Genomic DNA, 11,324 nt, shown 5'->3' with positions numbered 1-11,324 from the left:
TAGTAAATATCTTGTAGACTACCAATACCATACCATACCACATCACTTCGCTTTTGTTAGCATCTTGTCCAACAGTTCTATAAACCTGAATGAATAACATAGAGAAATGACACCTCGTTACCACAACCCTTTTGTCTAAATCACATTATTTGGTTGGAGTACTTTGTAATGACTCCAAAAACTTCACGTTCACGATGCATGTTTCAATCCATCAAAACCGTTGTACAAATTAAGCCCATTCCTTGCAAAGTGGCCAACAAAAAGGGAAGAGATACGTCTCAAAGTCCAATTTGACAGTAATCAATTCATCACTCCCAATCCCATGTCCCATCATCCTTTTCAAAAGAACCATAACTTGTTGACTAATATTTCATGGCCCATGACATCAGGATGAAGTGATTTTAAAAAAACACTTCCTTTAATTAACTATATAAATAGTGTGTACTCCTTTTTAATCATGTAATTATTAAAAAAAAAAAACTAAATATCTTGGAAGGTTTTCTACTTCTACACATTTTCCTTGTTCTTGGAGCTTTCTACTGAAATTTGTCCGCACCGCAATTAAAATTAACCGCAAAAACCACATAAACCGCAACCGATTAACCGCAACCACAATAAAAACCGATGGTGAGGTTTTCTGTTTTTCAAAAACCGCAAATTTGCGGTGCGGTGCGGTTATTAGTTTTCAAAAAACCGCAAAAAAACCGCACCGCACCGCATATATTATATACAATTTTTTTATTAATTATTAATATATTAAATATTAAAGATAAGACAAGTTTTATAGATGAAAGATTGATAAAATACTAGAAGACAAAAGTGTTAGTTTTTTGTGATGTTTAACTTTGAAAAATGGTGAAATTAGACAATTTTAAAATATTTATTGTTAATTACTATTGATTTGACGTTTTTAAGATATTAGTTGTTTGTGATTTAAGTTAATTGTCTTATACCTTATGGTTTTTTTATTATTACAAGTAATATGTTTGAACTCTTAAAGCCGTTTGAGCTCCAAACTGTGGTTAAAAACCACACAAAATAACCACACCAAATCCATGCGGTTAATAACCGCATAACAGAAAAAACAAAACCGCACCGCAAAAATAACCGCACCAAGCGGTTTTGAAAATGGATTAACCGTATTTGTGGTTAGTGGTGAGGTTTTGGCTAATAACCGCACCGAACCGCACCGCGCTCACCCCTAACTGACACCAATTTACTTTAGATTCAATATGCACGATACAAGGCCCATTCCTTCCAAAGTGGCCAACAAAAAGGGAAGAGACTTTTGTCCTTTTTCAAAAAGAACCATAACTTGTTCTGGTCGAGTGTTGACCAACTTTTCACAACCCATAAGTGGTGAATCTTTCATATTGTGTGCTAGTCATTTTGCTAAAACTTGTATAACGCTTTTATAAGGCTTGTAACTATTGCCATATGCATCCTTGTTTCTCCTAAACTTTTGGGGCTTAATCAAAACAAAATCAAGTTTTCTGATCAAACAACAAAATACACGTGTTCATAAGTACATAAACATAAACATGTGTGTTTTGTGGTTTACTCAAATATTCTGGTTCTTTTTTAACCACACTTTCTGGCAAAAAGCCTAAAATTATTTTGTTTAGCATACACATACACATACACATACCCTTACCCATTTGTATATATGGTAAGTGAATCACATTGACTACAAAAACACTGCACTTGTAAAAGTCAACACATGTAGACATTGACCATTTTCCACTGTCGACAAAACAACCCATCTACATACAAATGCCACTATACTTTCTCCATATATCAAGAATGAATAAAAAAACCAGTAATTCCCCAAAAAAACAACAAATGATGAACAAAGAAACCCTACACATAATTATAAACATTTTCAAGAAACCTCACCCCAAAACCCAAAAAAAAATAAAAAAAATTACTCCCTCGTAGCCGCCAAAGCAACCCGAGGACTCAACACAGACGATTTCTTCTGCAACATTTGTCTCAAATGTCTAATCTTTGCATCCACTCTGGCCGAAAACCCGATCTTTGTTTCTTGTCTAGCTTTGGATCTTTCCCTAGTCCACATATGTCGATCTTCAACGTCTTTTTTATAATATTTAATCTCTTGAATCACATGATGATCCATCGGATTAAACGACCTTTGAAACGAAATGTGAGCCAAATAAGGAAGATTACACGCAACCGTCACCAACAGTGTACTCAACCAAAATATCGGGGCGGGTGCAAGCGCTTCCACAAAGATCTTATACGCGTTTCCGGAAAGTTCCGGAGACATCATCCCGTATAGTATCAAGAACACATACCACGCGATGATACTGAAACCGATTAGGAAATGTTGTATCCAAGTGAAGTGTGACATGGTGAGGGCGATCTGGCAGTTGACCGCGTAGATTACGCACGTGAACATGGCGGTCCCCACCACGGTCATGTCCGCTGTCTGCCCGCCTGCCCGGAAAGCTTGGTCATAGAAGATGATGATGTTGAGGAAGAAGACGATTAAGGAACAGTAAAGCCCGTTCCCCATCCACCCGAAGATTCTGTACCAGTCGAAAAACAGGTTTCTTGGACCTTGTTGATACAATGCTGGAAACTGCAATGCCAACGAGTTGTGTGTAAATGTAAATAAAAACGAAAAGGATATTTTAGCCATTTTGACGCGTTACCTGTAAGCAGATTTCGGAAGAAACGTCTTGTTCAAAAACACCGAGGGCGATTACGGGAAGTGATGTGAGGACGACATTGAAGAGTAGCATGTACCAATCATCATAAACCGATTGCCCTGAGAAACCGGTGAATGCCTCGAAGTAGAAAAGCGTGAGTCCAAACGCGATGTTTTTGTAGAAAAAATAGCAAATCTGTGTTTTAAAAAGAATTTTGTTAAAAATATGTCGTATTTTTAGTCGTATTTATAGAGGATTAAAAAAGTAGGTTACCATTTGTGCGATTCTTTTATAGCACCAGTGACCGTGTACTACTAGAAGCCTTTCAAGAAACCGAAACTGTGCAATGGAAAAGTCGCTAGCCATCACAGCCTGCATACACAAACAAAAAAAAGGTTTATAAAACTGTGATTCTCTTTCATAAGATTCATATTTAATTAAGAAGAAGCTCGTTTGTGTATTCCGGACCTGCATTCCCTCGACACCACTGATTCCGACTCCGATGTCCGCTTCTTGAATCATTCCGACGTCATTTGCACCGTCTCCAATTGCTAACGTCGTTTTCCCGGTCCCTTCTTTGACCAATCTTGTAACCTGGTCAACATAAATGGAGTACAACTTGTTCTTTCATGTCATGTCTTTCTAGTACTATTTTTGATAATAAGGACAAGAAGGGCATTTTTGTCTTTTTGCATAGACAAATGCAAGTACCTATCACACCTTGTTTCACCTTTTCGGGTTTGTCAAAAAGTAAACTTTTTTTTGTCCCATTACAAGGCAAATGCAGGACAACCTGTTCTGTCATGTCATGTACTGTGTAACAAAGGGGAATAAAAAATTTTACCATTGCTTTTTGCTTAGGGGAGACGCGACAGCATATAACAGAAGCACAATCAACGGCTAAATTCAAAAACTGATACTTTATATCATCCTCCAAAGCATAAGTTAGTGTCTTTCCATCGATAATCAACGCAAATGCAGCGTGTGGATCTATTTCAAGCTTGATCATTTGAGATGCTTTTGTGATTTGTGTTGCAATGTTATCCTTCACAGCCTATGCAATTTTAAGTAAAAATGTTTCATTATTTGTCAAAATCAAAATATTTAAAATACACTTCAAAATATTATAACACTTACCTTTTTGGAATCTTGGCTAAACATGTCGACATTCATTGATATACATATCTGCCTCATCCCCTGCCGAAGCAAACTGCATGCAAACCTGCAAGCATTTGATAGATGTTAATATTTAACCAATTGTTTGAAGTCAGGGACATTTAAGTAATTTTATAACAAATTCTTACCCTATGTTGATTGCAGTTTCCATTTTATCGCCTGTTAGAACCCACAGCTTAAGACCCGCTTGTGCCAATTTATCGATACATTGAGGCACCTACACAATGAAAAAGAAAGAGTAAACTAACAAAGCAATATAAAGATAGCGATAATAGAAGAAAGTAGTTTTCATGAAAAGACAATAATACCCCTTGCTGCAGTTTATCCTCCACAGCGGTTGCACCAACAAGAATTAGATCTTTTTCCATCATGTCAGACACAAGTTCAAGCATCGCATCCCTATCACCTCCAATTGAAGTTTTTGCTTTCATAAATTCATCATTCCATGCTATATATTCAGATTTTTCAATTGTTTTGTAAGCAAGTGCTAGTGTTCTTAATCCCGCTTCCCCGTAATCATTTAAATGCTTTGTAGTCGCCTCCTCATATGTTCTTCCATTTTTCGATAACCGATCAAATATAATACTGCAAAAATCAACCTATAAGACACCACACACACACATACATACATACATACATATACATAGACATAGACATATACATATACATAACATACTGATTACTGACCTATCTGCGCCTTTGCATAGTAAAAAAATCTCTCCAGTCTCATCCTGAACAATAACCGACATCCGTTTTCTTTTGCTTGTGAAATCCAAAAGATTCAGAAGTTTGAACTCTCTGTAAAAAATTGCAATCAGGAAAGATGAGTAATCTAAATTACAAATACTATATTGTTAAAAACTTAAAATAGTAATAATCAAACTCATACCTTTCAATAGGTTCTTGAGAAGATTGATACCTCTCACGAACAAATATACTGGACTGAGTTCTTTTACAAAATTCAAATCCAAACTCTCTTGCAGCAACAAGAAAAGCCCCTTCATCCGGTGATTCCGCTTCATAGCTATAACTCCCAGTTTCCTCATTCAACTCCGGAATCGCAGTGTGACAAAGGGCAAGAATCCGGAAAAACAACAAAAGAACTTCGGAATTGGGTTCTCTCAACCAATTCCCATTCATGAGACGACTATCCTCAAAGCTAAACCCTTTTATACACATTTGAGAGCTTTGTTCTTTAGGTGTAGTAGTAGTTTCCATCTCGATTTCCGACCCGTTTTGACCCCCGGTTTGACCGTTTCCTTCAAGATCCATCGCCATCTGGCTAGCAGCCGCCAGCTCAACTTCACTAGACCTCATCCCATACCCGGTCCCACCAATCGAACACTTCAAAAAATCCATTTGATTACACGTCAGCGTCCCGGTTTTATCCGATAAAATCGTGTCCACCATTCCCAGCTCCTCATTCAAATTCGATGTTCTTGCTTGAGCAGGGGTCCCGGTTTCTTCATCATACATGTGTATATCTTGATTGATAAACAAAGCTTGCAAAACCTTCACAAGCTCTATGGAAACATAAAGTGAAATTGGAATCAAATACCCGTATAGAATCAATGCTGTAACAAGATGATAAAAACCCGAAGCAGCTGCATGATTCGGATCAAATAACCCTTCTTCATCGGGGGCTTGTAAGTACCACCAGCTTGGCATTTGTGTTTTTGTTTTGATAGCAAAACCCGTTGAACTTATTAAAGAAATCAAGACAAGAAGGGTAAAAAGGACATATATAATCTTGTCCATTTGTTTTTCGATTGTGCTTCTTTTCGAGGGCGATTTCGTCGCGTTTTGCATAACTTTGCTATCATGTCCCGAAAATATCACAACCCCGTAAACATGACCCGTGTTACGAAGCTTTGAGTCACGGAGTAAAATCTGACTAGGATCGAGAGGGTAAATTTGTCTTTCGTATTCAAGATTCCCAACAAAAGTGTAAAGATTTGGATTTGGATCTTCACATTTGATTGTCCCCCTAAAATCTTTGAAACTTGCATCATCATCTAGACTTAATGTCACTTCTAAAGATCTTTTAACTTTCAAATTCGTCTCCCCATCTAAATTCATAGTCTCAACGTAACAAATCCCATCCTCATAACTAGATGATAGTAAAAGTAAATCCGAAGGAAAAAACTGATCTTTTTCAACTTTTACAACATCTCCAACACGAATGTTCATCCATGGTTTTAAAGCAAAGACACCCTCACCACTGTGAACGTTGACTTTCCTCATATTGACCTTCATGTCCTGCATGAACCTGTGCCAATTTTCAACAGCTTCTTTAGCCATACTTAGCCCGATTACAAATGCTAATGGTGCAATCATGCTGTAGGGTGAGAATGGTGACACAGGTGTGAGTGATAGAGCTGCAGCTAGAAGAAAGTACACGTTTGCTACACGACGAAATTGTTCAAATAGGGCTTTTGGTAAGAAGGTGATGACATTGTATTTTGTGGTTGAGATGTAATTTGAGCAGTATTTGAGGGGTTTCTTTTGGTGTATTTGAGGCTGGTTACAACATACTTGTCTAGAAAAACCGGGCCCACGAAACTGGTGAGGCTCATCTGGTGCTTCTTGAGGGGGGCGTAGGCATCCGAATGTGTATAGACTGCTTCTTTTTATCTTTGCGCGTATTCTACCATGAGCCATTTTGTAGGGTTTTTTACAACAGTTGGTGAAAGTACATCCAGAAAGAACCTTGGGGTTTTAGATTTGTAAACCAGAAGTATAATTCAAAGGACAGAGTTGTGTGTAAGTGTGTGTTAGAGTTAAAAGAACGCCAAGATCAAGAGACAAATCCTGCAAAAATAAGGTTCCATTGATCAAATTGAAAACGAACGATTGGTGATTTGAATAATGGTAGTCGGAATAATAGAATATGAATTATACAAGAAGGGTTTTCTTCTTTTGGGTATACATATGGATAAACAGAAAGCATTGATCGGAAACAAAGTTCTTTTGCATTACTACAGTTTGAATTTAACAAAAACATAGTAATTCAGTAGTGATAGAGAATTATGATAACATGAATTTGGGGGAAAGGATCGGGTTCAAAACCTTATCACATAACTGAATTAATAGTAACAATTAATGTAACTAAAAGCAAATTTCGAACTGGAAGATCATAGTCGGTAACATATAAAAAAAATTGAAGAGAAAAAAAAAAAGTTTCAGCTAAAGAAAAGAAAGAATCAGGAAAGGAATATGCATTATTCATGTAATAATTAAACAAAACCCACTCATTAATTGAACATAATTTCCAATACCCATTTGCGTGAAAACGAATTAAAGAAGCCCCAAATCGTTAATCACAGGAACACGAGGTGGAAACCAAAAGCGTACCTTAAAATCACGAGATTTCTACACGAAATCAAAAATGGAAGCAAACCCAGATGCGAAATCGACGAGATCAAAGAATGCCAGCTAGTAATTCGAGTGAGATCTTAGCGATTATAACAAGGGTTCAAGCGAAGGAGGAAACAAACCCCTTTCCTTTTTTCTGTGTTCTTCTGAAATCAAATCAATCAAGAACACGCTTTAGACAGTATATTACGGAGCGACCCTTTTCTCTACTCTTCCCCTAAATTCTTGTTTCATAAAACTAATTAAACAAATAGGTCTTCCGAATTAACGCCAAATGGAGCACAATTTTAAATTTGAGAATTTTTGTATTGAAATTTATTATTTAATTTTATACAGTATTTAAATAGACATAATCTTTTTCTTTTACGTAAGTTTTGGGTAGGAATTGGGTCAGTCAAACTCACCTCCACCTTCATCTCCACATCCACCAGGCGCGAGGTGGGTTTAACAAGTCAACGTGGCAGTTTCAAATTCATTTCCATGTGCGTCTTGTTGGGTTTCAATTATATGAAGATTCATGTTAATCTTTTGAATAAAAATAACGTTTTAAATTATATACTTTCTATAATAACCTACAAAATTAAAATTAGTTTTACGTTCATTTATTCTAAAAATTGATCGAGACTTGACTTGAATCATATCTTATTTTATGATAAGGTTAAATGAAAAAAAATTAGGTAGGAAATGATATAAGTATATATCTAAAAAATTCAATTTTCTAATAATTTTATATAAAATTTTCAAAAGATTGGAATATGTCGATTTTGTCTCAACTAACGAAAAAATATATAGTAATATAATTTTATTTTAAATTTATATTTAGATTTTCCTTTATAAATGTATCTCTTTACCAAGTATCCATTATTTTTTTTCTTTAGAGAGATATGATTTACTTCAAAGCAATGCATAAAAAGAACTTATTTTATACAATGATTCATATACAAGTATAATACAGTAATCTTTTTTTAAATATATAAATTTAACCATATTTTTTCTTTTAAAACACTTTCTTCTCCGCATTAACTTTGTGAAGTCCAATATTTTTGTCCTAAATGGAAGGAATAATTCTATTTCCTTGCAAAAACTGAAAACGACAATCTATGGCATCGAATAGAAATAGAACCCACAATATTTAATTGGTGTAGTGTAGTAATTACTTTTCTGAAAACCAACTATTTTTTTCACTTTAATTGAATCTTGGTGAAAGGGGAGAGGGGATGGGTCCCACAACGAGGCCTCCACTCTTCTTCAATAAGTAAATGAAGGTTCTTTGTAATATGATATTTGCCAACTGGTGATTGTTATTGGATCGCAAAATACAATACATGGTCATGGTGTCCACATCCAACATTTGTTCGTTTTTTCCAAGTCAATGGAATACCGAATACCATTACTTGCTTGGAAATTAAGAGTTGCACAATATCATGCATCCAATCGAAAAAAATTGACTCAGTATACACAGCAATAATACTGTATTTTTATCTAAATTTTATTTTAATCAATATTGTTATTATGTAAAGTAGCATTGTTCTTTAAATTTTGCTAATTTAAATTATGTATTTTATTTCAAGCCAAAAGATTCATTTCAATCTACGCGTGAAATAATATTTGTTTATTACTATTAGATTAGATGCATTCGTCTCATTTTTTTCAATAATATTATTTCAAAAGATTATATTATAGAATAAGTTCTATATTTTTTCAAGATTGTTATTATAATTTTTATTCTAAATTGTATGCTGTTTGAAGAATGTCATCTAATATTCTTTCAGAAATACTATTACAAGAATAGTATATACATGAATATCATGTCAAAAACATGAGGATCATTCCATAAATTAATAACCGATTTTAAATGATTGTGATTTTGCCTAAAATAAAAAAGGATTAATTTGGATATTGACTTGAATGGCCTAAGTCGCCTTATGTTAAAACAGAAACCTTATGGTATTATATTAAACAATGTCGGTCATTGATTGTATTTCAATCCTATGTTTTCTATCATTAGATCAAATTGCTACATCATCTTTCATAAATGGAGTGTATTTAATTCCAATAAAAGCTTTTCAATTGTCAAACAAAATTAACTTACATATGTTGAAATGAAATGTATTTAATTCCAATAAAAATTTCCCATATTTTAAATCTTAAATTTACGGTTATAAAAGTTTTAATATGGTCAACTTTAAAAACATATTACTAAAAACCAGTGTTGTAATAATCTCGATTAGGTCCCGATTAATCTCCGGTTAATCCCTAGGCGCTACCCGACCGATTAGAGGGCGCCTATCGATTAATCTCTGCCTACAAAATAACTGAAATAGTAGAAAACGATGAAATTTTAACACTTTGAACAAGTTCTATCTCAATAGAAACCATTTGAGGAATGATTAATGTTGTATTAATCATATTAACCTATTTTATTAAGATATTAGTAGTATTTACGAACTTTGTTATGATATTAGTCATATTTAATTTTTGAAAATTTAACGAGTTAACAATTAATGGTCCCCGATTAATCCCTGCCTAGCCGATTAATCCCTTATCCTCAGTCCACCGACTAGCTAACGTCGAGCGTTTTTTACAACTTTGCTAAAAACCATTTCAATTGAGACATTAAGTATCAACCATATTAAATATCCTCCTACTTTTGTTCCTACAATTTCTCCTACCAAATTAAATGATGACATGTGTCATATTAGTATATTAAAATATCGTTAAATAAACATTAAATATTACACATGTCATTATTTCATTGGATAGGAGGATTTGTAGGAATAAAAATTAGGAGAATATTTAATTTCTCTTAATATAAATATGTTTATATTACTAAACCATTAATATAAAATCCATTTTTATTACGAAACCATTAATACCAAAAAATAAGATTCAAATTATCACGTACATATACGATTCATCATTTGAATCTGCGGCTCACACTTATTTTTAATCATTGCTTTTCTTCAAATGCTTCTACAACATCATTCTTATTGTTTATAACTTCCATTATCATTCTCTGCTTCAAATCTTCGTTGTTGTGCACTATAATGTCACTACCTTCTTTCGCTATATATATATATATATATATATATATATATATATATATATATATATATATAGGGTTAGGTTATTTTGTTTTTACTAACTATTGTGTGCCAGAATGCACAGATCTGGACCATCGGATAGAATATAATCAAAGGTCATGATATGAGGGTCTATGATAGTAGAATATGATAACATGTACCATATAATCACACAAATTTCAACATAAGGGCATTTTAGTCAATTAACCTATATTAAAAAAGGAAATTTTCGGATTTTTAGGGATGATTAATTCCTTTATTTTTTAAAAATCTGAATATTTTAAATTAATTCAAATTTAAAAATCCGATTTTATTCTGTCAGAATTATAGAATGCCAACCATAAACTAGTAAATATATTTTCCGATTTTATTCTGTCAGAATGGCAGAATGCCAACCATAAACTAGTAAATACATTCTGAAAGAATACACAAATCAATTCTTGAGCTAATAGTATAACAATAATTACATTGTATGATTGTGATTCATTGAATAATAACAACATTCTGAAAAGAAAAAATAAAAAAAAACATCAAAATCTAACAAAAACACTAATCTATTCTGAAAGAATATTATTTTTAAGCAACACTTTATACATTGTAGCATAACACATTCTGGTATAATACACTCTCGTTCTATATGTTTTCTTCCTTCTCCACATCAATGTTAGCCTCTTCAAAACCTAAATCCACAAAGAAAAGATAATCAATTTTCAAAAATTAAACAATTCAATGCATTATAATAGAATACAGCAATAAATATTCTTACAGAATAAACTATTCTTGCAGAATGGTTTTGAATATTGGGGGCTGTTTGGTAAATTTTGTACCTAAGGTGTAAAGGATTTTAATGCTGAGGGTTTAAATGGTAATTACCGGATTTAATTTGAAGAAGAATTCCAAAGCCAGGGTAGAGAGGGTAAATATTGGATTCAAGTTGGAAAGGCTTGGTGGGGGAGGGACTAAACTTGTTAAAAAGGATGAAAGTTTGATATGGAGCACGGGACTTGAACCCGATGAT

At 33.7% G+C, this 11,324-nt stretch overlaps 1 protein-coding gene across 1 annotated transcript; it reads right to left on the bottom strand.

Annotated features, from left to right (window-relative positions):
• Window positions 1-1,764: 1,764 nt before the first annotated feature.
• On the bottom strand, window positions 1,765-7,509 carry LOC145145100 (putative phospholipid-transporting ATPase 4). Its single transcript, XM_079074911.1, has 11 exons — window positions 7,203-7,509; window positions 4,738-6,659; window positions 4,536-4,646; window positions 4,157-4,433; window positions 3,977-4,065; window positions 3,810-3,894; window positions 3,517-3,726; window positions 3,141-3,266; window positions 2,946-3,044; window positions 2,676-2,867; window positions 1,765-2,602 (listed from the first exon to the last, which is right to left on the bottom strand). The coding sequence occupies exons 2-11, from the start codon at window positions 6,507-6,509 to the stop codon at window positions 1,925-1,927; spliced, it is 3,639 nt and encodes a 1,212-aa protein (XP_078931037.1). The 5' UTR covers window positions 6,510-6,659; window positions 7,203-7,509; the 3' UTR covers window positions 1,765-1,924.
• Between the last annotated feature and the right edge of the window lie 3,815 nt (window positions 7,510-11,324).

Source organism: Lactuca virosa, chromosome 1, assembly GCF_052849685.1.
Source record: "Lactuca virosa cultivar CGN04683 chromosome 1, Lactuca_virosa_CGN04683_v6, whole genome shotgun sequence".
NCBI classification, from domain to species: Eukaryota; Viridiplantae; Streptophyta; class Magnoliopsida; order Asterales; family Asteraceae; genus Lactuca; species Lactuca virosa.
The sequence above is the reverse complement of the archived record's forward strand: the minus strand, read 5'-3'. Positions and strand labels throughout refer to the sequence as shown.

Excerpts from the sequence above, each read along its gene's own strand:
- LOC145145100 (XM_079074911.1), bottom strand. The coding sequence starts at position 6,509 with ATGGCTCATGGTAGAATACGCGCAAAGATAAAAAGAAGCAGTCTATAC. Across the intron at positions 4,434-4,535 it reads CTATGCAAAGGCGCAGATAG|TATTATATTTGATCGGTTAT; the intron begins GTCAGTAATCAG and ends TGATTTTTGCAG. Across the intron at positions 2,868-2,945 it reads ATAAAAGAATCGCACAAATG|ATTTGCTATTTTTTCTACAA; the intron begins GTAACCTACTTT and ends TTTAAAACACAG.